This window comes from Oncorhynchus mykiss, chromosome 2 (genome assembly GCF_013265735.2).
Source record: "Oncorhynchus mykiss isolate Arlee chromosome 2, USDA_OmykA_1.1, whole genome shotgun sequence".
Classification (NCBI taxonomy): domain Eukaryota; kingdom Metazoa; phylum Chordata; class Actinopteri; order Salmoniformes; family Salmonidae; genus Oncorhynchus; species Oncorhynchus mykiss.
The window spans coordinates 91,809,814-91,835,942 of NC_048566.1; the positions used below are offsets into that span (position 1 = coordinate 91,809,814).

The 26,129-nt window shown below is 45.7% G+C and overlaps 1 protein-coding gene across 3 annotated transcripts in view; it reads right to left on the bottom strand.

Annotated features, from left to right (window-relative positions):
• lrrk2 (leucine-rich repeat kinase 2) overlaps positions 1-26,129 on the bottom strand; it is a 56,980-nt gene that overhangs the window by 29,613 nt on the left and 1,238 nt on the right. For 2 of the 3 annotated variants that reach the window (XR_005038802.1, XM_036958987.1), the window contains exons 2-29: positions 24,937-25,022; positions 24,494-24,603; positions 22,520-22,608; positions 20,743-20,877; positions 18,922-19,056; positions 18,121-18,252; positions 17,826-17,945; positions 16,216-16,379; positions 15,995-16,077; positions 15,782-15,888; positions 15,510-15,639; positions 14,945-15,069; positions 14,559-14,692; positions 14,136-14,280; positions 12,347-12,486; positions 12,124-12,252; positions 11,785-11,964; positions 9,778-10,042; positions 9,362-9,550; positions 7,584-7,699; positions 7,305-7,395; positions 6,999-7,210; positions 6,559-6,809; positions 6,143-6,291; positions 5,765-5,858; positions 5,423-5,612; positions 4,895-5,076; positions 2,237-2,460 (exon numbers count right to left, since the gene is read on the bottom strand). Coding sequence is in view for 2 of the 3 variants with exons in the window: in XM_036958987.1 (XP_036814882.1) it covers positions 2,237-2,460; positions 4,895-5,076; positions 5,423-5,612; positions 5,765-5,858; positions 6,143-6,291; positions 6,559-6,809; positions 6,999-7,210; positions 7,305-7,395; positions 7,584-7,699; positions 9,362-9,550; positions 9,778-10,042; positions 11,785-11,964; positions 12,124-12,252; positions 12,347-12,486; positions 14,136-14,280; positions 14,559-14,692; positions 14,945-15,069; positions 15,510-15,639; positions 15,782-15,888; positions 15,995-16,077; positions 16,216-16,379; positions 17,826-17,945; positions 18,121-18,252; positions 18,922-19,056; positions 20,743-20,877; positions 22,520-22,608; positions 24,494-24,603; positions 24,937-25,022 (4,107 nt within the window). In the remaining variant the exon portion in view is untranslated. The remainder of the gene's footprint in view (positions 1-2,236; positions 2,461-4,894; positions 5,077-5,422; positions 5,613-5,764; positions 5,859-6,142; positions 6,292-6,558; positions 6,810-6,998; positions 7,211-7,304; positions 7,396-7,583; positions 7,700-9,361; positions 9,551-9,777; positions 10,043-11,784; positions 11,965-12,123; positions 12,253-12,346; positions 12,487-14,135; positions 14,281-14,558; positions 14,693-14,944; positions 15,070-15,509; positions 15,640-15,781; positions 15,889-15,994; positions 16,078-16,215; positions 16,380-17,825; positions 17,946-18,120; positions 18,253-18,921; positions 19,057-20,742; positions 20,878-22,519; positions 22,609-24,493; positions 24,604-24,936; positions 25,023-26,129) is intronic. The other variant, XM_036958992.1, reaches the window with a different exon arrangement.

The window sequence follows — 26,129 nt, forward strand, 5'->3', positions numbered from 1 at the left end:
TGTGTGTAGATAGGTGAGAAAAAAGAATCCATTTTGATTTCAGGTTGTAACACAACCAAATTTGCCTTAAGTCAAGGGGTATGAATACTTTGAAGGCTTGTGATTCGTTATTGTGATTTGATGTTCCAAACAGTATGTCTGCTGCAGAGAGACCAGAGAGTGTGAGAAAATGAGTTTCAGTCACGGAAATAAAAGTGCTGAAAACATGACTCACTATTTAAAAAGAAGACGGAGAACAAGCTACAGGATGAAAAATACCAGAGATTGAGCCGTTTTACCCGACTAGGGCTAGCTAATGCTACCAGGCAAAAGCGATACTTGGGGTCAAGTTTCACGTCTGTGGCCATGAAATGCTTTGAAAGGCTAGTCATAGCTCACATCATCACCATTATCCCAGAAACCCTAGACCCACTCCAATTTGCATATCGCACCAACAGATCCACAGATGATGCAATCTCTATCGCACTCCACACTGCCCTTTCCCACCTGGACAAAAGGAACACCTATGTGAGAATGTTGTTCATTGACTACAGCTCAGCTTTCAACACCATGGTTCCCTCAAAGCTCATCACTAATCTAAAGACCCTGGGACTAAACACCTACCTCTGCAACTGGATCCTAGACTTCCTGACGGGCTGCCGCCAGGTGGTCAGGGTAGGTAACAATACATCCGCCACACTGATCCTCAACACGGGGGCCCCTCAGGAGTGCGTGCTCAGTCCCCTCCTGTACTCCCTGTTCACTCATGACTGCATGGCCAGGCACAACTCCAACACCATCATTGCTGATGACACAACAGTGGTAAGCCTGATCACTGACAACGATGAGACAGCCTATAGGAAGGTCAGAGACCTGACCATGTGGTGCAAGGACAACAACCTCTCCCTCAACGTGATCAAGACAAAGGAGATGATTGTGGACTACAGGAAAAAGAGGACCGAGCACGCCTCCATTCTCATCGACGGGGCTGTAGTGGAGCAGGTTGAGAGCTTCAAGTTCCTTGGCATCCACATCAACAACAAACTAACATTGTCCAAGCACACCAAGACAGTCGTGAAGTGGGCACGACAAAACCTATTCCCCCTCAGGAGACTGAAAAGATTTGGCATGGGTCCTCAGATCCTCAAAAGATTTTACAGCTCCACCATCGAGAGCATCCTGACAGGTTGCATCACTGCCTGATATGGCACTACAGAGGGTAGTGCGTACAGCCCAGTACATCAACAGGGCCAAGCTCCCTGCCATCCAGGACCTCTATACCAGGCAGTGTCAGAGGGAGGCCCTAAAAATCGTCAAAGACTCCAGCCCAGCCACCCTAGTCATAAACTGTTCTCTCTGCCACTTTAAACAACCCTACCTGCATGTGCATAATTATCTCAAGTACCTCGACACCGGTGCCCCCGCACATTGACACAGTACCGGTACCCCCTGTATATCGCCTCCACGTTGACTCTGTACCGGTACCCCCTGTATATCGCCTCCACATTGACACAGTACCGGTACCCCCTGTATATAGCCTCCACATTGACTCTGTACCGGTACCCCCTGTATATCGCCTCCACATTGACACAGTACCGGTACCCCCTGTATATCGCCTCCACGTTGACTCTGTACCGGTACCCCCTGTATATCGCCTCCACGTTGACTCTGTACCGGTACCCCCTGTATATCGCCTCCACATTGACACAGTACCGGTACCCCCTGTATATCGCCTCCACATTGACTCTGTACCGGTACCCCCTGTATATCGCCTCCACGTTGACTCTGTACCGGTACCCCCTGTATATCGCCTCCACGTTGACTCTGTACCGGTACCCCCTGTATATCGCCTCCACGTTGACTCTGTACCGGTACCCCCTGTATATCGCCTCCACGTTGACTCTGTACCGGTACCCCCTGTATATCGTCTCCACGTTGACTCTGTACCGGTACCCCCTGTATATCGCCCTGCTACTGTTATTCACTGCTGCTCTTTAATTATTTGTTTTTCTTATCTCTTACTTTTTAAGGTATTTTCTTAAAACTGCATCGTTGGTTAAGGGCTTTTAAGTAAGCATTTCACTGTAAGTACTACACTTGTTGTATTCGGCGCATGTTACAAATACAATTTGATTTAATGTATCAACATAATATCGTCCAAAATAATATCGTGATATGCAACTCAAAAAAAAATATCCCACATCACTAGTAAGTATCCAGACCAGATGTCACAGTTGGAAGTAGACGGTTGACCCACCTGAGAAGTCCCAGACGTTGAGCACCATGTTCTTCTTATCCCGGTCCCGGATGGTCCAATCTCTGACATCGATCCCAGCGATGGGCCGCTCCATCTGCCACTGAGAACGCTTGAGCTTCATCAGCTGTCGGATTAGAGCAGTCTTACCACTGTCGGCGTTCCCAACCACAATCAGCTTCATCCGGTAGTACGGAACGGCTTTCTTCAGACGCTGCTGGAGGAACCTGAGTTACAGGATACAGGAGAGAGTGATTTATTTGGGAGAGTTTTGTGAACGGGATTAGGCTTTTGTTTGAAAGGGGAAATCTGGAGCAAATACAAACCTATCAAAAGCCACCACCTGTTCATTCAGAATTCCCTCTGACAGATAGCATTGCTTTTTGGGTTAAATGTCAAAACATGTTTTGTTTTTCGCCAACATGTATCTTGCCCAAAGAGGATCCAGCATGCTTGACCATGTATACACAAACATCTGTGAAGCTTACAAAGCCATCGTCCCCAATACTGTAGGATTGTTTTAAGAATGTTGATTGGAATAATGTTCAAAGATTCATCCAAACAGGACTCAACATCAACATTGAGGAATGCAGTGCATTCAGAAAGTATTCAGACCCCTTGACTTTTTCCACATTTTGTTACATTACAGCCATATACTAAAATTGATTCAATTGTTTTTTCCCTCACCAATCTACATACAATACCATTTAATGACAAAGCGAAAATTGCTTAGAAAAATGTATAATAGAAAACTGAAATATCACATTTACATAAGTATTCAGTCCCTTTACTCAGTACTTTGTTGAAGCACCTTTGGCAGCGATTACAGCCTTGTCTTCTTTGGTATGACACTACAGTTGAAGTCGGAAGTTTACATACAGGTTAGGTTGGAGTCATTAAAACTCATTTTTCAACCACTCCTAGTTGCGCATGACACAAGTAATTTCTCCAACAATTGTTTACAGACAGATTGTTTCATTTATTATTCACTGTATCACAACTCCAGTGGGTCAGAAGTTTACATACACTAAGCTGACTGTGCCTTTAAACAGCTTGGAAAATTCCAGAAAATGATGTCATGGCTTTAGAAGCTTCTGATAGGCTAATTTACATCATTTGAGTCAATTGGAGGTGTACCTGTCAATGTATTTCAAGGCCTACCTTCAAACTCAGTGCCTCTTTGCTTGACATCATGGGAAAATCAAAAGAAATCAGCCAAGACCTGAAAAAAAATTCTGGTCCTCCACAAATCTGGTTCATCCTTGGGAGCAATTTCCAAACGCCTGAAGGTACCACGTTCATCTGTACAAACAATAGTACGCAAGTTAAACACCAAGGGACCACGCAGCCGTCATACCGCTCAGGAAGGAGATGCGTTCTGTCTCCTAGAGATGAACATACTTTGGTGCGAAAAGTGCAAATCAATCCCAGAGCAACAGCAAAGAACCATGTGAAGATGCTGGAGGAAACAGGTACAAAAGTATCTATATCCACAGTAAAACGAGTCCTATATCGACATAACCTGAAAGGCCGCTCAGCAAGGAAGAAGCCGCTGCTCCAAAACCGCCATAAAAAAGCCAGACTACGGTTTTCAACTGCACATGGGGACAAAGATCGTACTTTTTGGAGAAATGTCCTCTAGTCTGATGAAACAAAAATAGAACTGTTTGGCCATAATGACCATTGTTATGTTTGGAGGAAGAAGGAGGAGGCGTGCAAGCCGAAGAACACCATCCCAACTGTGAAGTACGGGGGTGGTAGCATCATGTTGTGGGGGTGCTTTGCTGCAGGAGGGCCTGGTGCACTTCACAAAATAGATGGAATCATGAGGTAGGAAAAGTACGTGGATATATTGAAGCAACATCTCAAGACATCAGTCAGAAAGTTAAAGCTTGGTCGCAAATGGGTCTTCCAAATGGACAATGACCCCCAAGCATACTTCTAGAGTTGTGGCAAAATGGCTTAAGGACTACAAAGTCAAGGTATTGGAGTGTCCATCCCAAAGCCCTGACCTCAATCCTAAGGAGAGAAGGGCTCACAAACACCTGGAAACCATGTGCACCATTGAGAGCATCCTGACCGGTTGTACCACGGCCTAGAATGGGAATTGCTCCATCAACGACCACAAGGCCCTCCAGGGGGTGGTGAAGACGGCCCAGTACATCACTGGGACCGTGCTCCCACCCATTCAGGTCATCTACTCAGAACGGTGCCTGAGGAAGGCCCACAGCATCATCAAGGACCCCACACAGCCCAGTCACAAGCTGTTCTCTCCCTTTCCGTCGTTCAGACGGTATCGGATCATGAGGTCTGAAACCAACAGGCTATCTACAAGACATCAGACTGCTGAACACATGAACTGGCCTGACCACCTGCTCTGATTCTCCATAACTTAGCACACACACATTCATGCTACACACACATCACAACTGCTGCTACCATTATACTGCTCAGTTTATACACTGCCTCCCACCCCTCCCTTCCCCAAAACACAACTAAATATTGGACTATAAATGGTGCCTTCCTGTATTATACTTATGCTAAAATATGTATTATTTTGAGCCTGACTTTATGTTCGTATTCTGATATTTTCTTCTTTCTTATTGTTGTTTCATTGTCGAGAAGGAACCTGCAAGTAAGCATTTCTTTGCAGACATTCACCTGACTATGTCTTTGGTCTTGTTGCCAATGTGCTTGAGATCCAGGCTGAGGCGCAGGCCATCCAGTGGCAAGTCCCACAGCCGGCTCAGCTTGCCCATCTCGTCAGGGAAGGAGCGCAGGCCGCCATTACGGCTCAAGTCGAGAGAGGTCAGCTCCTCCAGCAGGCCGATCTGAGGAGGGACCTGAAACAGACAGGGGTGAAAAGGTCAATAATACTACTGATAGGAAATGTACTATTTTTAAATACATTTTATGTAACCTTTTTATTCTCCTTGAGATAACATATATTTTACAAGAGACCTGTTCTAGAGAGAACATGCAGTTTATGATGGAGGTGTGAGAAGCATTGAGTACTGTATTGTCCCTGTTCACCATATACGACCGTTTTAATGGCAGTTAGTTAGAGTGCCTGGTGCTAACAAATGTCACATACTTATTGTGACACGTGTGATCACTGTCAGTCACTTTGGCGTCTGCTAAATGACCATGTTAATGAAATATTAATAAGATGAATAAATAAATGCTGACCTCTGTGAGCTTATTGTCACTCAGGTGTAGTTTCTCCAGTCTGGCCCACTTGTAAACTTCAGGTCCACTCAGGTCCAGCACTCCGATGCGGTTCTGACTGAACATGAGCTCCCGCAGGTTGACCGATGCCCAGGCGCACGGCCCCGGTAAAACTGTGATGTCATTGGTCCTCATATCCACGGACCGTAAGCTGAAAGCAAAGAAAAAGCAAGGATGAGTCGTACTGAATCTCAAGCCAGATACATTTTTGCACACTAATAAGCAGTTTTTACTCAAATAATAGTTAACTAATAAACGCCTTCTACAACAATGTAGTTGCCTTCACTAAAACATCAAACTTACTTTGGAAGATCCAGAACGGCTTGAGGAATGGTAGTGAAACTGTTATGTGATAACTTCAGAGTTGTTATCTTTGAGGGAAGATGTGACAGCGAACCTATGACAGCAGAAACACAAAACACAATGTCATTACAATGAATATGTTCTTATGTCGCTACATACACAAATTAACTGTTTATCTAGAATTAACAACATTTATTAGGTTGTCTGGCAATACTTTTTCTAGAAATCAGTTTGACTTGAATGACTTTCACAGATATGCCTAATAATAGTACCAAATAATAATCCATTGTATGACAGCATTTGGAGAACTAGTACAGACCCCATGTTCTGTCAGCATTAAAAAGGATTAAGTAAGTAACTGCGTTACCATGTACTTACTGAGATGGTTGGTACAAGCACTGAAGTTCTCTAGTTTGGGGCAGCCAGACAGGAAGTCACGTGAGATGCTCTCCACACTGTTCTTACTGATGTCTAGGAGCTTCATCTCCAGAAGATACAGAGGAGACCACAGCTCACTCATTCTGTTCCTACAGGAGAGGAAAAGGTGTAGAGACAAAGTTATATTTATGATATTTTATGTCACATACTTGGGTTCAAATCAGAGTAGTTTTCTTTCAAATATTTTGAGGATTTAATTGAACCTGTCTAGTGCCAGATGGGTAAAATGTACATGTTTGACAAAAACTAAACACCAATTCCTGCTTTGTAATTATTTATAATATAATTTTGTGCCTATTACACAGCTAAAGTAAAACATTCAGCAGTGATCCAAAGAACTCCATTTCCCATCATACCCCTCTAGGGACAGCTCCTCCAGTCGCTCCATGGCCCGGCCCAGCTGGTGGGGGAAGGTGGTGATGTGGTTGTAGGACAGGTTGAGTTGCCGTAGCGACGGGCAGGTGATGGCGGGGTCAAGGGTCAGAAGCGGGCCGACACAGTTACGTGACACGTTGAGCATGGTCAGTGAGGGCAGGGCCAGAAGCTCCGCCGGCAACGACTGCAACTGGTTGCCTTGGAGATCCAGACGTGTCAGACTCTTCAAGCTCTAAGAAGTATAATTATTATTATTTTGAAGTATTAAATAAACTATCGCAACAATAAATTATATAAAATGATGAATATTTTTTTTAGATACTGACAAGATTCTGTAGATTAACCGAACATTGAATTCCCCACCATTTTTACATTTTGCATCATCTATTCAACATTGAAGCATTCTGAACAGACCCCACACCTCACACAGCTCAGAGGGGAACTCTGATAGGCTGTTCTGGCTCAAGTCTAGTCGATACAGGTGCTCCAGCTGCTGTCGGACAGAACCCTCGCCCAACAAACACGACACAGAGTCCAGCTCATTCCCGGATAGGTCCAGCAGGCGGATCCACTCTCTGTCCCCGACCAGAGGGGAGGAGTTATACCCAGAGCTCAAGACTGGGGAGTGAATACCTGCAGTAGAAACAATAGAAAAATTGGATTACCATTGATATGATACCATTGATATTTTGAACAAGGGCAAGTAAAACTAATGTACTGTAAGTACCTTTCTGGTTAGGGGTTGTCCTGCCATACCTCCTCTGAAGTGGCTCGTTGAGCTCAACCTCACCCTGGACTCCCTTCGGATGGATACAGGACTGTTTGATTGGTTAGTAAATTAATTGGTTAATTGGTAAATTGATTGGCACATATCTTAATTAATTAATTTATTGAAAGATAGCGAGAGAGCAAGAAAGAGAGAGGGGGACAGTTAAGTTTTTTCTCTAAAATAGAGTAAGTTCAAAAATAAACAATATTTCTATTGGTCGTAAAGAAGATAGCCCACCTCGGAGCTAAAGTGCCTGCGACGCCCGTTCTTCCTCTTCTGTGACCCTGCCTTCCACTCCTCTGACAAATCATTGGTGGACATGGGGGACAGTGCCAACGAAAGTGAATCACTTCCTGTGAAAATAAGGAGACATCCAGTAAGCAAGACATTCCCAAAATAAGGCAACTGTGGCCAATAATTAACAGTCACCAAATTAGCTATTATAATCTCAGCAAAAAAAGAAATGTCCCTTTTTCAGGACCCTGTCTTGCAAAGACAATTCGTAATAATCAAACTAACTTCACAGATCTTCATTGTAAAGGGTTTAAACACGGTCCAATTCAACAATTAATGAACATGCACCTGTGGAACGGTCGTTAACACACTAACTGCTTACAGACGGTAGGCAATTAAGGTCACAGTTATGAAAATTTAGGACACTAAAAAGGAGGCCTTTCTACTGACTGTGAAAAACACCAAAATAAAGATGCCCAGGGTCCCTGCTCATCTGTGTGAACGTGCCATAGGCATGCTGGAAGGAGGCATGAGGACTGCAGATGTGGCCAGGGCAATAAATTGCAATGTACGTACTGTGAGACGCCTAAGACAGCGCTACAGTGAGACAGGACGGACAGCTATGGCAGACCACGTGGAACAACACCTGCACAGGATCGGTACATCCAAACATCACACCTGCGGGACAGGTACAGGATGGCAACAACAACTGCCCGAGTTACACCAGGAACGCACAATCCCTCCATCAGTGCTCAGACTGTCCGCAATAGGCTGAGAGAGGCTGGACTGAGGGCTTGTAGGCCTGTTGTAAGGTAGGTCCTCACCAGACATCAACGGCAACAACGTTGCCTATGGGCACAAACCCACTGTCGCTGGACCAGACAGGACCGGCATAAAGTGCTCTTCACTGATGAGTCACGGTTTTGTCTCACCAGGGGTGATGGTCAGATTTGCGTTTATCATCAAAGGAATGAGCGTTACACCGAAGCCTGTACTCTGGGGTGGGATCGATTTGGAGGTGGAGGGTCCGTCATGGTCTGGGGCGGTGTGTCACAGCATCATCGGACTGAGCTTGTTGTCACTGCAGGCAATCTCAACGCTGTGCGTTACAGGGAAGACATCCTCCTCCCTCGTGGTACCCTTCCTGCAGGCTCATCCTGACATGACCCTCCAGCATGACAATATCACCAGCCATACTGCTCGTTCTGTGCGTGATTCCGTGCTATGGCCAGCGAAGAGCCCGGATCTCAATCCCATTGAGCACATCGGAGACTTGTTGGATCGGAGGGTGAGGGCTAGGGCCATTCCCCCAAGAAATGTCTGGGAATTTGCAGGTGCCTTGGTGGAAGAGTGGGGGAACATCTCACAGCAAGAACTGGCAAATCTGGTGCAAATGAGGAGATGCACTGCAGTACTTAATGCAGCTGGTGGCCACACCAGATACTGACTGTTACTTTTGATTTTGACCCCCCCTTTGTTCATTCAATTTATGTTAGTCACATGTCTGTGGAACTTGTTCAGTTTATGTCTCAGTTGTTGAATCTTGTTATGTTCATACAAATATTTACACATGTTGAGTTTGCTGAAAATAAATGCAGTTGACAGTGAGAGGACGTTTATTTTTTGCTGAGTTTATTAGATACCAAATAACCTTGTTTAACTTGTGGTTATTTTTTACCAAGTGATTCCATTGTGATTATCAAGAGTGAGTAAAAAGTTTGAAATTAACATGATTTGAACGTTGACAAGGAGCGCTGTTCTGTGTGTCTCATGGTCCTTACCGTCACTCTCCATATCGTCGTTGAAGACCAGACTGTCCTCTAAAGACAGGAAGCTGGAGTCATCACTCTCGTCTGACATGTACCCAGAGGTAAGGCAGGGGTCAGCTAGAGACCTGGGGGTGGAGGGGGTAGGGGTCGTCTTACCCCTCTGTAAGGATAACACGTACCGAGCTAAACACGCACCCTTACCTGAAAACACAACACAGAGAACACGCATCCTTTATCCCAGGTTTTTAACCCAAATACATATGCACACGTACAGTACATAACAAAATAAATGTTCTATTCATTCTAGATTGGAAATGTGTAGGCAATATGATAGTTACAGCTTTCCTTCAAATAAGATATAGAGATCTACAGGAGAATCTAAGAAGGAGAGTCTATAACTGGAAATCAGCATCAGTGACTAGACTCACTTGTGCTGGAGGGTAGACTGTTGGCGCGACCTCGTTCAGCGAGCAGGGGGCTGAGCCAGGCAGCATCCACCCGACCCAGCCTGAACCCCCCCAGACAGAGGGCATTGTTGTTCAGGTCCAGCCCCAGACGCCCCAGTAGCTGGATGACCGCAGGGCCGTCCCCACGACGCACGCTGGCCCCCAGGGCCCCACGCAGGTGCTGCTCATGGACCCCTCGGCTGAGAAGCAGCACCACAAGCTGCAGAGGCCCGCCCTGCTCACACACCTGGGAGGGGATGCAGTGGGGAAGTGGTTGAGCAGGCGGGGGGGGGGGGGGGGTCGAAGGGCGAAGCCTAGGAACTGGGCTCCCAAAATGAAACTAATTTAGAAAATGTTTTGGGCCTGAAAGACCCAGAGTTACCTCTGCTGCAAAGGATAAGTTCACGATTCCATGTGTTGTTTCATAGTTTATGTCTTCACTATTATTCCAAAATGTAGAAAATAATAAATATAAAGAAAAACCTTTGAATGAGTAGGTGTGTCCAAACTATTGACTGGTAATGTACATACAGCTGAAGTCAGAGGTTTACATATACTTAGGTTGGAGTCATTAAAACTAGTTTTTCAACCACTCCACAAATTTCTTGTTAACAAACTATAGATTTGGCAAGTCAGTTAGGACATCTACTTTGTGCATGACACAAGTAATTTTTCCAACAATCCAACAATTTTTCCAACAATCCAGGTTGGTGCCCCCCCTTGGGTTGTGCCGTGGCGGAGATCTTTGTGGGCTATACTCGGCCTTGTCTCAGGATGGTAAGTTGGTGGTTGAAGATATCTGTCTAGTGGTGTGGGGGCTGTGCTTTGGCAAAGTGGGTGTAGTTATATCCTGCCTGTTTGGTCCTGTCTGGGGGTACAGTGTCACAGTGTCTCCCGACCCCTCCTGTCTCAGCCTCCAGTATTTATGCTGCAGTAGTTTATGTGTCGGGGGGCTAGGGTCAGTCTGTTATATCTGGAGTATTTCTCCTGTCTTATCCGATGTCCTGTGTAAATTTAAGTATGCTCTCTCTAATTCTCTTTCTTTCTCTCAGAGGACCTGAGCCTTAGGACCATTCCTCAGGACTACCTGGCCTGATGCCTCCTTGCTGTCCCCAGTCCACCTGGCCGTGCTGCTGCTCCAGTTTCAACTGTTCTGCCTGCGGCTATGAAACCCTGACCTGTTCACCGGACATGCTACCTGTCCCAGACCTGCTGTTTTCAACTCTCTAGAGACAGCAGGAGCGGTAGAGATACTCTGAATGATCGGCTTTGAAAAGCAGGAGGGACTGGTGCACTTCACAAAATAGATGGCATCATGAGGCAGGAAAATTATGTGGATATATTGAAGCAACATCTCAAGACATCAGTCAGGAAGTTAAAGCTTGTTCGCAAATGGGTCTTCCAAATGGACAATGACCCCAACTATACTTCCAAAGTTGTGGTAAAATGGCTTAAGGACAACAAAGTCAAGGTATTAGAGTGGCCATCACAAAGCCCCGACCTCAATCCCATAGAAAATGTGTGGGCAGAACTGAAAAGGCGTGTGCAAGCAAGGAGGCCTACAAACCTGATTCAGTTACACCAGCTCTGTCAGGAGGAATGGGCCAAAATTCACCCAACTTATTGTGGGAAGCTTGTGGAAGGCTACCCAAAATGTTTGACCCAAGTTAAACAATTTAAAGGCAATGCTACCAAATACTAATTGAGTACATGTAAACTTCTGACCCACTGGAAATGTGATGAAAGAAAAGCTGAAATAAATCATTCTCTCTACTATTATTCTGACATTTCACATCCTCAAAATAAAGTGGTGATCCTAACTGACCTAAGACAGGGAATGTCGTGAATTGTGAAAAACTGAGTTTAAATGTATTTAGCTAAGGTGTATGTAAACTTCCAACTTCAACTGTACATACACACATACACATACAGACGTACACACACACACAAATCACATTTCATCAGATCCCCATAGAGATCATTGCTGACCTGGTATATGAGCGACTCGGTCTTGGTCTTCTTGTTGATGTCGGCTCCTAGCTGGATGAGACACTCAGCCATGAGCACATCCCCGTCCTTACAGGCCTTCTCCAGCATACTGTACCTCAGCTCTGCATCGCCACACATCTTGGACAGGGCCAGGCATGCAGCCTTACGCAGCTGGGAGAGCTAGAGGAAGAGAGAGAGACAAAGATGAGAGAGAGACAGAGAGAGAGAGAGGTGGGGGGAGAATGGGGGGAGAAGGGGAAGTTATGAGATGGGTAAGGAAGGAAGAAGACCAAGGATTACAGAGTATGAGAACAGACACACAGAAACACACAGGCTTACCGGGTAGCTGCACCGGTCAGGTGGTCCTTCTTTGAGCTGGAGGAAGATCTCTCTGTCAAAGCCTTCCCTCTGCAGCTCCCCTGCTGCCCCTGAGCAGGCATCCAGCATTCGGAGGGCCACCTGGAACCCCTATTTAGTAAAAAAAAAAACGTGTGTCATTAATTGAAATAACTGGAAATCTTCTAGACAAATATGGCTTTGAGGACCATAGAGGATTACTCACCTTTAACAGCATCTCTGTGTCCTCCCTGTACTGCAGGAGACTGGTAACGAGAACAGACGCCAGGACGGGAACTATCATCCTGGACAGCTTCTTCTTAGACACAAGGCAGTAGAGGAGGTTTAGACCCCAGTAGTGTATTTCTATTGAAGAGGCAGGAAGGGAGTCAGTGTATTTCTATTAAAGAGGCAGGAAGGGAGTCAGTGTATTTCTATTGAAGAGGCAGGAAGGGAGTCAGTGTATTTCTATTGAAGAGGCAGGAAGGGAGTCAGTGTATTTCTATTGAAGAGGCAGGAAGGGAGTCAGTGTATTTCTATTGAAGAGGCAGGAAGGGAGTCAGTGTATTTCTATTAAAGAGGCAGGAAGGGAGTCAGTGTATTTCTATTAAAGAGGCAGGAAGGGAGTCAGTGTATTTCTATTGAAGAGGCAGGAAGGGAGTCAGTGTATTTCTATTGAAGAGGCAGGAAGGGAGTCAGTGTATTTCTATTGAAGAGGCAGGAAGGGAGTCAGTGTATTTATATTGAAGAGGCAGGAAGGGAGTCAGTGTATTTATATTGAAGAGGCAGGAAGGGAGTCAGTGTATTTCTATTAAAGAGGCAGGAAGGGAGTCAGTGTATTTCTATTGAAGAGGCAGGAAGGGAGTCAGTGTATTTCTATTGAAGAGGCAGGAAGGGAGTCAGTGTATTTATATTGAAGAGGCAGGAAGGGAGTCAGTGTATTTATATTGAAGAGGCAGGAAGGGAGTCAGTGTATTTCTATTAAAGAGGCAGGAAGGGAGTCAGTGTATTTCTATTGAAGAGGCAGGAAGAGAGTCAGTGTATTTCTATTGAAGAGGCAGGAAGGGAGTCAGTGTATTTCTATTGAAGAGGCAGGAAGGGAGTCAGTGTATTTCTATTGAAGAGGCAGGAAGGGAGTCAGTGTATTTCTATTGAAGAGGCAGGAAGGGAGTCAGTGTATTTCTATTGAAGAGGCAGGAAGGGAGTCAGTGTATTTCTATTGAAGAGGCAGGAAGGGAGTCAGTGTATTTCTATTGAAGAGGCAGGAAGGGAGTCAGTGTATTTCTATTGAAGAGGCAGGAAGGGAGTCAGTGTATTTCTATTGAAGAGGCAGGAAGGGAGTCAGTGTATTTATATTGAAGAGGCAGGAAGGGAGTCAGTGTATTTCTATTAAAGAGGCAGGAAGGGAGTCAGTGTATTTCTATTAAAGAGGCAGGAAGGGAGTCAGTGTATTTCTATTGAAGAGGCAGGAAGGGAGTCAGTGTATTTCTATTGAAGAGGCAGGAAGGGAGTCAGTGTATTTCTATTGAAGAGGCAGGAAGGGAGTCAGTGTATTTCTATTGAAGAGGCAGGAAGAGAGTCAGTGTATTTCTATTGAAGAGGCAGGAAGGGAGTCAGTGTATTTCTATTGAAGAGGCAGGAAGGGAGTCAGTGTATTTCTATTGAAGAGGCAGGAAGGGAGTCAGTGTATTTCTATTGAAGAGGCAGGAAGAGAGTCAGTGTATTTCTATTGAAGAGGCAGGAAGGGAGTCAGTGTATTTCTATTGAAGAGGCAGGAAGGGAGTCAGTGTATTTCTATTGAAGAGGCAGGAAGGGAGTCAGTGTATTTCTATTGAAGAGGCAGGAAGAGAGTCAGTGTATTTCTATTGAAGAGGCAGGAAGGGAGTCAGGGACAGAGCCTTTATGTCTCTGCTTTACTTGTCTTTATTCACGTTACTTGACAGGGACAATGCACATTGATCGCCATTTCTGTAAACATGCCAGATTTAGCAAGCAGTGTATCTACTCTCTCTCACCTCGTTCCCTAGGGAACATCTGTAGTGTGTGCAGCACAGTGTCTATTGCCCCCTGTTGACAGAGCAGGTCTACAGCACCAGAGCAGTCAGCCAGCGCAGACAGAACACGCAGGCCACACTCCTGGATGGCTGCACTGCTAATAAACTACCTCACAAACAACAAAAAGGTATATATTTTAAGATAAGTCTATTATTAACAAGGATAACTGTGAATTCTAGGGACCAGGGATTGTATTCCTAAATTGTCTCAGATTAGGAGTGCTGATCTAGTAACAGTTTTAGGGATGTGCCTTTTAGATCACAATTGATAGGATTACAGGGACAGGGTGGACCTGATCCTTGATCAATACTCCTACTGAGATGCTTTGTGAACACGGGCCCTGATTTGAGCATGGAATGAATTGCATGGGGCGATATGATTACCCTGTTGAGTGTCTCTAGGTAGACTGTGTGGGCCCCCTCCACCACACTCTGGTTCTTCTGCACCCTCAGAGACACGTCCACTGTGTCTGGATCAGCCACAGACACACCGTGATCAGACACCCGCAAACTTCTATCTGCTCAAACACACAAAAAGATGACAGAAAATACATTCAGATTTCATTATCTAAATACAGCTGACTAAGACAAAAGGACTCTCTAGCAGTCTTGCTTTGGTCACTATGGCTGGAGCTTGATACACGTATTTACACCCGAAAATGCTTCAACACTTGTGAACACGTACACATACCTAAATACTTTTAAAAACACATGTAAATACTGGAACACTTGTACACCATAAGTGTTGACTGTCTATGTGCGTCTCCTACCAGGACAGAGGAAGGCCAGGCTGGCCCTCAGAGCTTCCAGCTGGACCTCAGGTATGAAGTTATGGACCTTCATGGTCCTAACGATCTGACCCATGGCCATGTCCAGTTCATCCAGACTGGCCATCCTACAGAGAGAGGCAAGGGACATGAGTAGTACCCTAGACCAGTGGTTCCCAAACCCCGGGGACCATTGGTCAGGCTTACTCTTGAAAGTTGTAATAGTAGAATTCACAAGGTGCAATTTCCAAATTGGGAAGTGCATCATCAGTTCCTCTTTTTATGTTAGTCATTACATACCTTCGAACTAAAGCAGTGATCGTCAACCCGGAGTACTGATACCCCAAACTAACAAGTTTGGAACATACTGTTAACCTGTATTTATACTGAATATTCTCATTGCGATCAAATCTGTTTTGTAAGACAGACCTGTTCCACAAGAGAAACCTGCTCTGCAAGTAGGAACCTCTTCAGAAGTTGACTGATGTAATTAGACTAAGCCCGCGACAGGAATGCGTAAATGTCAGTGGAAATCATGTCAGTTGATGTCAGTTGAAATGATTCCCACCTTCCCTTGAAGAGCAGGTGGAGCAGTTTACATCCACCTGCGGAGACCTCTGGAGAGGACAGATGTCTCTTCATCATCTCCACCACGTTCACATGGAGGCCGTTGGACAACAACAGAGATCGCATTTTACCTGCAAACGCACACACGCGCGCACACACACAAACACAAACACAAGCTGTTAAATCTTTAGCAGTAATAAGCAGAGGCTGAAGCCTGACCTGACTGAATGTCACCTCAGACTATGGGTAGTAACATGAGCTAGTCTGACTCACTATTGTAGGTGATGAGTGTTCCCATGGCGCTGGCAGCAGCCTGGAACACCCCAGGGGAGGAGGAGTGGAGCAGCATGGCAGCCATGATCTGTCTGTGGACTGGTGTCCTGGGGAGCACACCATCACTGTCAATCACAATACCAGCAAGATTGTAAACACTTAAGCGAATGGTCGATGACAATACCATGAGGAAAGCTCATGCTAACGGACTACCTTCCGTCTTGCTCTTCTGTGGAATGGTGCCATGACTCGCTGCCATGCAATAGCAGGCTGTGTATGGCCCAACATGCAGCTTCCTAGGGGGGAGATGGTTAGAAACAGAAGGAGAGAGATGAGGACAGACAGAAAGAGGGAAGAGTAGTAGGACAGTGGCTAAAATGTCAATATAAGATTAGCTAATAGATGATGTGTGATATAAAGTGCTGAGGACTTACCTGCACTGTGGAATCAGCAGCATGGACCTCCAGAGCTCTGCAGCAGGCCTCCATCCAGCACAACCCCACATCATCCACCTCCTCCTCCTTCCCTCTGTTCTCCTCCGCCTCTCCCTCCTCCATCCCTTCATTCACCACAGCTTTGCTCTGCACTATGGTTTCAGCTGAGTGGACGAGAAACAGGAAACAACAGTGGTGAGCCAGGTGTGAAGAAAGATGTGTGTGTTTCGAGTTTCATTAGCCGTATCTACTATACACCGTCCAACGAAATGCTTACAACAATACGAGGTAATAAAATATAAGAATATGGCCTCCAGAGTGGAGCTGCGGTCTAAGACACTGCAGTGCTTGATCCGTCACTACAGATCCGGGTTCGATCCCGGGCTGAGGCCCAGCGTCGTCCGGGTTAGGGGAGGGTTTGGCCAGCCGGGATGTCCTTGTCCCATTGCGCTCTAGCGCGACTCCTGTGGCGGACAGGGCGCAATGCACGCTGACATGGTCGCCAGTTGGACGGTGTTTCCTCCGACACATTGGTGCGGCTGGCTTCCAGGTTAAGCGAGCAGTGCGGCTTGGCAGGGTCATGTTTCGGAGGACGCATGGTTCTCGACCTTCGCCTCTCCCGAGTCAGTACAGGAGTTTCAGCGATGGGACAAGACTGTAACTACCAATTGGATACCACAAAATTGGGGAGAAAAAGTAAAATAAATAAATACAAAATAAGAAGAATATTAAATATTTTAAGTATAATACAAGGCACAATTTAGTCCAATATTTACTTATGCTTTGGGGATGGAGGCTAGTGTATAAACTGAGCAGTATAATAAGAGTCAGGTAGCAACAGTTGTGATGTGTGTATAGCATGAATGTATATATGTGTGTGTGTGTGTGTGTGTGTGTGTGTGTGTGTGTGTGTGTGTGTGTGCTAAGGTGTGGAGAATCAGAGCAGGTGGTCAGGCCAGTTTAAGTGTTCAGCCGTCTGATGGCTTGTAGATAGAAACTGTCTCTGAGCCTGTTGGTATCACACCTCATGCTCCGATACCGTCTAAACGACGGAAGGGAGAGAACAGCTTGTGACTAGGCTGTGTGGGGTCCTTGAAGATGCTGTGTGCCTTCCTCAGGCACAGTTCTGAGTAGATGTCCTAAATGGGTGGGAGCACAATCCTAGTGATGTACTGGGCCGTCGTCACCACCCCCTGGAGGGCCTTGTGGTCGTGGATGGAGCAATTCCCATACCAGGCCGTGGTACAACCGGCAGGATGCTCTCGATGGTGCAGCGGTAGTATTTGGAGAAGATCCAGGACGGCATCCTGAATTTCTTCATGTGCCTTAGGAAATAAATGTTGCTACCTCTTGACAACTTAGAACTTGTGACTCTTTTTATTGCTGTCCCGTTGATGTGGATTCCGGGCATATTCCCTCCTATGCTTCCTGAAGTCAACAATCAACTCCTCTGTTTTGCTGACATTGACGGACAGCTTGTTGTCATGACACCACAATGCCAGTTCACTTACCTCCTCCCTTTAGGCTGACCTGTTGTCCCTATAGGCCTAAAACCGTGGTGTAGTCAACTAACTGTGTGTGTATGTGTGTGTGTGTGTGTGTGTACTCACTGAGGGCAGCCAGACAGGAGAGTGCAGCAGCTTGTAGAGTGGCGTTCTCAGGGTAAGTCAAACAGGCTCTTACAGTGACCCTATGCACCCCATTCAGCACCAGAATACTACAATATCTTTCTGAAAGAGATACATTGAACTATTGGTGAGGGGTGTGTTTGTGGTGTCCGGGGGGTTTCCCCAGACTCATCGCTCAACTTTACAGCAAGTTGCAGGGCTGTCGTGTGGCTGAAAAACAAATAAAGTATTTTGGCTTTAAATCCTACTGCTCTAACCCTTTGACCCTGGAACTGACCTGATGTAAACTTCCTGAACAGACAGCAGCCGACCTCCTGCAGTGCCTCGACCTCTGGGAACGACTCCATGGCTCCAGCCACCACACTGTAACACCTCTCTCCCCCCGACATCAGGATCTCCACATTACTGGCTGCGATTGATTGATTGAATGATAGATTAATACTTCATTGATCCCCAAAGGGAAACTCAATGTCAGCAGCAAATGAAACAGACAAGTAGGGTTGCCAAATTCTGGTAACTTTCTGAAAAGTCCCAGATTTTCCAGAAATCCAGGTTGGAGCCTGGAGGATTCCCAGATTGCTTACTTATTACCTCCTCATTCCATCTTCCAACTAGGATTTCTGGCAAACCTGGGTATTTTGAGAAAGTTGCCAGAATTGTGCAACCCTAGAGAAAAGAAAACACAAAAAAGAACACAATCTGAAAAAGAAGTGGCATGATACACGAGGTACACAGACGTCAGAGAACAACAACATGGTGATTTCCCATACCACACAAGAAACAGGCTTGACAATGGGTCAACTCAAATGAAGATAATCATTGTGAGGAGTGAGACAAGAACCTAACTATATATTTACTGAGAAAAATCTACCAATCTTCAAGAAAAGGCTCAAATCTAATTAATTGTTTTCAGTGGGCCTAGCAGCCAGAATATAAATTACAAATCATTTATTTGGTCCCAGAAATAGTGTCCGAGAAAGGAATGTGAGAAAAATAAGAGACAAGAGAAAAAGCAGCAAAGAGGGGTGGGGGTGGGGTAAACAGACATGTTTTGTATTCTTCTTCATTGGGGACTTACCAGGACCTGCTAGAGGAAGGAGTACCTTCATGGCCTGCAGAAACAGGTCTTCACTGTCGTGAAAATGGTGGAGAGCACCTAGAACCACACTGTGGTCCTGGTTCTCCAGAAACTCTACCAGGTCGTCATCAGACACTGCCAACACAGAGATGCACACAACATCAGTCAGAGTATGAAAGAATATGCCTGAAAAATCTCAGGACACATAAAAAAAATCCCCAAAGTACTTCTTTGCAAATTTTGATAGCAAGGTAAAATCCCCACTTTGCAGTGCAGGATAGGAATCTCCACTGGTGACTAGGAATCTCCACTGGTGACTAGGAATCTCCACTGGTGACTAGGTATATACACTGGTGACTAGGAATCTCCACTGGTGACTAGGAATCTCCACTGGTGACTAGGTATCTCCACTGGTGACTAGGATTCTCCACTGGTGACTAGGTATCTCCACTGGTGACTAGGTATCTCCACTAGTGACTAGGAATCTCCACTGGTGACTAGGTATCTCCACTGGTGACTAAGTATCTCCACTGGTGACTAGGTATCTCCACTGGTGACTAGGTATCTCCACTGGTGACTAGGTATCTCCACTGGTGACTAGGTATCTCCACTGGTGACTAGGTATATACACAGGTGACTAGGTATATACACAGGTGACTAGGTATCTCCACTGGTGACTAGGAATCTACACTGGTGACTAGGAATCTCCACTGGTGACTAGGAATCTCCACTAGTGACTAGGTATCTCCACTGGTGACTAGGTATCTCCACTGGTGACTAGGTATCTCCACTGGTGACTAGGTATCTCCACTGGTGACTAGGAATCTCCACTGGTGACTAGGTATCTCCACTGGTGACTAGGTATCTCCACTAGTGACTAGGTATCTCCACTGGTGACTAGGTATATACACAGGTGACTAGGTATCTCCACTAGTGACTAGGTATCTCCACTAGTGACTAGGTATCTCCACTGGTGACTAGGTATCTCCACTGGTGACTAGGTATCTCCACTGGTGACTAGGTATCTCCACTGGTGACTAGGTATCTCCACTGGTGACTAGGTATCTCCACTGGTGACTAGGAATCTACACTGGTGACTAGGTATCTCCACTAGTGACTAGGTATCTCCACTGGTGACTAGGTATCTCCACTGGTGACTAGGTATCTCCACTGGTGACTAGGTATCTCCACTGGTGACTAGGTATCTCCACTGGTGACTAGGTATCTCCACTGGTGACTAGGTATCTCCACTGGTGACTAGGAATCTACACTGAGTGAACAATACATTAAGAACACCTGCTCTTTCCATGACATTGACTGATCAGATGAATCCAGGTGAAAACTATGATCCCTTATTGATGTCACTTGATAAATCCACTTTAATTAGTGTAGATGAAGAAGAGAATACAGGTTAAACAAGGATTGTTAAGCTTCAAGACAATTGAGACATGGATTGTGTATGTGTGCACTTCAGAGGGTGAATGGGCAAGACAAAATATTGAAGTGCCTTTGAACGGGGTATGGTAGTAGGTACCAGGCACACCGGTTTGTGTCAAGAACTACAACGCTTCTGGGTTTTCACAATTAACAGTTTCCTGTGTCTATCAAGAATGGTCCACCACCCAAAGGCCACCCAGCCAACTTGACACAAATGCAGGAAGCATTGGAGTCAACATGGTCCAGCATCCCTGTGGAACGCTTTCGACACCTTGTAGAGTCCATGCCCTGACGAATTGAGGCTGTTCTGAGGGTAAAAGAGGAGGTGCAACTCAATTTTGGGAAGGTGTTCCTAATGTTTTCTAGACTCAGTGTATATCTCACCTCTGTCCAGTAGCAGCTGGAGACCACGGCAGCCCTGAATCTGAACCTCCTCACTGGAGGGGAAAGTCTTCATCCCCTCAACGATCAAACTAAACACATCCTCTTCCTCATCCCGAATCAACAACACGATCACATCTAGACACAGAGAAAAAAACATCTGTTGACACTTGAATTGAATCTGACCCCGCAGTGCTAATGTTTAATCACTTGTTATAAGCATGTATGAGCCTTATTAATGTCTTGTCAAAAGGTTTCTATAATGTTGTGTATCAAAATATAGACTTATTTACACAGGATCATAGACATTTTTGATGCATTGCTTCGCTGGTTAAGGACACTTTGACCTTTCGCCCATAGAGGAACTGAAAGCACCTAGGTTCACTTCCTACCTTGTAAATATCTCCCCACCAGGGACAGTCCTGGAAACTCCTGTGCTGTGTGTGCACATTTCTGTCTCGCTTAACCTTCACTTAATACTCATACTGTACTGTCCCTTTGACTAAAGAGAGGGTTGGAGTGGTGGGGAGAGGGGACCACGTGACCTAATTCAATTTGCTGCATTCTAAGGGCTCCTTGGCAACCATGGGTATGATGTCATATCTATTACATGATCTGTCAATAACTGAAAAGAATTGACTGAGGGCGGAAATCGACAGACAGAGCGAGTTTAAGATGAGATACGCCGAGTTAGACAATATGATGAATTGATTATCTTGATGACAGATAAATAGAGAGGACACTATTGGCCTGAGGGCTGGTAGTGGAGTACAGGTACAAGACATGGACAATTTAAACATTGTCTGATAGTATAATATACCACTTGTTGTTGCAGTTTCTGCCTGTAATGGGGGGGGGGGGGGGGGGGGGGCTGCCATTCCTATCACTAGAGCACGATCGGAACATCCCCTCCTTACAGACACAAAGTGCAAAAACAAGTGATACACTGTCATGTTTGTCTGTTTACTGTACTCCACTACAAGCAACAAGTGATACGACGGTCACGTGTATATGCTATGTTTACAGTCCTTGAATTCCTAACAATAATGCCTTAAAGAGATTCTCCGGTACTTTTGTATCCTTTTTAGCCAGCAGTTCTGAAAGTAGAGCTCACTAGCCAAAAGTAGTCTCTGAAAATGTAGTACTGTCACATATTGTATGTGCAGATATTGTATGAAGGTACGCTCTTGTCGCAGTGTCTGTAGTTTTGCTGTAAGGCTATGTTTACACAGATACACTACATTGTCAAAAGTAGGTGGACAACCCCTTAAAATTAGTAGATTTGGCTAATTCAGCCACACCCAATGCTGACAGATGTCTAAAATCGAGCACACAGCCATGCAATCTCCATAGTCAAACATTGGCAATTGAATGCCTCGTACTTTAACTCAGTATACTGCAAAGAGCTACTGTATGTAGCTGCCGACGGCTCATTCTGAGGTTAGGCTGGCACTGCATGCTGGTATCTTAATGTTCTTTTTGTTAGGAATCATTTGTGTGTACTAGACTGATCTAGTGACTTTTTAACAACTACCATAACATATTTCTAGTTGAGTGACTCTGCTCCCAGAAGTCTGTGGCCCGTTGTTATCTTGAGTCATGGGCGGTGGGTGAAACTGTTGTAGAATGACCTCCAGATAGGAGAAAGATGTATTACATATTTATATAATAGCATATAAAAAGAGTTGACTAAGACCCAGTGGTCAAATAAATAATTGCTGCATTAAACCTGCAAGAGGTAGTTCTTCTCCTGTCCTTTTCAAAATATGCTTTATTGTACCTGATCTGAGGAGCAGAGCCAGTGCCCTAAGCCCAACCATCATCACTCTGCAGTCTCCACTGTGCTGGGACAACACCTTAAGGATCTGCCTGGAAATCATACACAGGGTAAAACATAGTGGGGCGAGCACATATAAAATCACACGTGCACACAAACACACAAATAGTATGCACGTGAACACACACACAAATTTCTATTCAGTTTTTGCACCAACAGCACTGAACAGTGTCTTAACAATAGGTTTATTTTGCATTTGTGCCCTTTCAATTCCCTGTGTGGCTTTGGACTTCCTTCCTTGTGGTTCCTGTACAGACAGAACGTAACAACAAAACAAGGACAACTCCTCCTACCCACAAATACCCTCAATATCCCGAGTTAGCCGGATGAACACATACTGCAAGGACATACGGAAAGTATTCAGACCCCTTGACCTTTTCCACATTTTGTTACGTTACAGCCTTATTCTAAAATTGATTCAATAATATTTTCCCCCTCATCAATCTACACACAATACCCCATAATGACAATGCAGAAACTTTAAAAAATTGTATTAAAGACAAAAAACGTAAATATTACATTTACATAAGTATTTAGACCCTTTACTCAGTACTTTGTTGAAGCATCCTTGGTAGCGATTACATCCTTGAGTCTTCTTGGGTATGACGCTACAAGCTTGGCACACCTGTATTTGAGGAGCTTCTCCCGTTCTTCTCTGCAGATCCTCTCAAGCTCTATCAGGTTGGAATGGGTGAGCGTTGCTGCACAGCTATTTTCAGTTCTCTCCAGAGATGTTCAATCAGGTTCAAGTCCGGACTCTAGCTGGGCCACTCAAGGACATTCAGAGACTTGTCCTGAAGCCACCCCTGCGTTGTCTTGGCTGTGTGCTTAGGGTCATTGTCCTGTTGGAAGGTGAACATTCACCCTGTCTGAGGTTCTGAGCGCTATGGAGCAGGTTTTCATCAAGGATCTCTATGTACTTTGCTCCGTTCATCTTTCCCTTGATCCTGACTAGTCTCCCAGTCTCTGCCGCCGAAAAACATCACCACAGCATGATGCTGCCACCACTATGATTCACAGTAGGGATGGTGCCAGGTTTCCTTCAGATGTGACGCTTGGCATTCAGGCCAGTTCAATCTCTGTTTCATCAAACCAGAAAATCTTGTTTCTCATGGCCTGAGAGTCTTCAGGTGCCTTTTGGCAAACTCCAAGCGGGCTGTCATGCGCCTTTTACTGAGTAGTGGCTTCCGTCTGGCCACTCTACCATAAAGGCCTGATTGGTGGAATGCTGCAGAGATGGTTGTGCTTCTGGAAGGTTCTCCCATCTCCACAGAGGAACTCTGGAGCTCTGTCAGTGACCATCAGGTTCTTGGTCACCTCCCTGACCAACACCCTTCTCCCCCGATTGCTCAGTTTGGCCAGGCGGCCAGCACAAGGAAGAGTCTTGGTGGTTCTAAACGTCTTCCATTTAAGAATGATGGAGACATTTGTTGGTACCCTTCCCCAGATCTGTGCCTCAACACAATCCTGTCTCGGAGCTGTACAGACAATTCCTTCGACCTCAAGGCTTGGTCTTTGCTCTGACATTCACTGTCAACTGTGGGACCTTATATAGACTGGTGTGTACCTTTCTAAATTATGTCACTGAATTTACCACAGGTGGACTGCAATCAAGTTGTAGACACATCTCAAGGATGATCAATGGAAACAGGATGCACCTGAGCTCAATTTAGAATCTCATAGCAAAGGGTCTGAATACTTATGTAAATAAGGTATTTCTGTTTTGTATTTTTAATAGATTTGCTAAAATGTCTAAAAAACAGTTTTTTCTTTGTCATAATGAGGTATTGTGTGTAGATTGATTGGGAAAATGTTTGATTTAATCCATTTTAGAATAAGGCTGTAACGTAACAAAAAATGTAAAAGTCAATGGGTCTGAATACTTTCCCCCCTGTAAGGGAGTCTTCCACTACTTACTGATGCACTCCAAGTACCTCCCAGTCTTTCCCTGCTCCCAGGGGCCTGACCAGTGAGTCCAAGGTGGAAGGACATATCTCCATCAGCCGACACAGCAACGACCATCCCACCTACAGGGAAAATAGATATTTTATAAATAAACTGTATACTGTATAAATAAAATCACTGGTAACACTTTACAAGACAGTGTACATATTCCTGTAAGTCTAGTCAAGTACAGTTTAAGTACAGCGTAACAACAAGTCGTTAGAATATCTCACACTAGAGCTTGAATGTAAAGTGTGACCCTGACAGATGATGAGGTCATGTGACCCAAGCAGGTGTTTAGTCACACTCCTATCCAGGCCTTCTGTTTGATTAGTACTACAGTACAACGGTATTATATGTGTAAAGACAATAGCGCTCAGCTGGCTGATGATCAGTGAGTTGTGATAATGGGTTACCTGTTGCACCCCTCTGCTGTTGCTGTAAGTCGACAACACCACCATAAGAGGCACATGGACATCTTTATCCTCAAATAGCTCTGCTGCTGACAGGAAAGATTAGAGGAGAGACAGAGGAGAGGGGATTGACAGGGGAGAGGAGTGACAAGGGAGAGGAGAGAGAAAGGAGAGACAGGGTAGGAGAGACAGAGGAGAGGGGATTGACAGGGGAGAGGAGTGACAAGGGAGAGGAGAGAGAAAGGAGAGACAGGGGAGGAGAGACAGATGAGAGGGGATTGACAGGGGAGAGGAGTGACAAGGGAGAGGAGAGAGAAAGGAGAGACAGGGTAGGAGAGACAGAGGAGAGGGGATTGACAGGGGAGAGGAGTGACAAGGGAGAGGAGAGAGAAAGGAGAGACAGGGGAGAGGGGATTGACAGGGGAGAGGAGTGACAAGGGAGAGGAGAGAGAAAGGAGAGACAGGGTAGGAGAGACAGAGGAGAGGGGATTGACAGGGGAGAGGAGTGACAAGGGAGAGGAGAGAGAAAGGAGAGACAGGGTAGGAGAGACAGAGGAGAGGGGATTGACAGGGGAGAGGAGTGACAAGGGAGAGGAGAGAGAAAGGAGAGACAGGGTAGGAGAGACAGAAGAGAGTGGATTGACAGGGGAGAGGAGTGACAAGGGAGAGGAGAGAGAAAGGAGAGACAGGGTAGGAGAGACAGAGGAGAGGGGATTGACAGGGGAGAGGAGTGACAAGGGAGAGGAGAGAGAAAGGAGAGACAGGGTAGGAGAGACAGAGGAGAGGGGATTGACAGGGGGGAGGAGTGACAAGGGAGAGGAGAGAGAAAGGAGAGACAGGGTAGGAGAGACAGAGGAGAGGGGATTGACAGGGGAGAGGAGTGACAAGGGAGAGGAGAGAGAAAGGAGAGACAGGGGAGAGGGGATTGACAGGGGAGAGGAGTGACAAGGGAGAGGAGAGAGAAAGGAGAGACAGGGTAGGAGAGACAGAGGAGAGGGGATTGACAGGGGAGAGGAGTGACAAGGGAGAGGAGAGAGAAAGGAGAGACAGGGTAGGAGAGACAGAGGAGAGGGGATTGACAGGGGAGAGGAGTGACAAGGGAGAGGAGAGAGAAAGGAGAGACGGTAGGAGAGACAGGGGAGAGGGGATTGACAGGGGAGAGGAGTGACAAGGGAGAGGAGAGAGAAAGGAGAGAC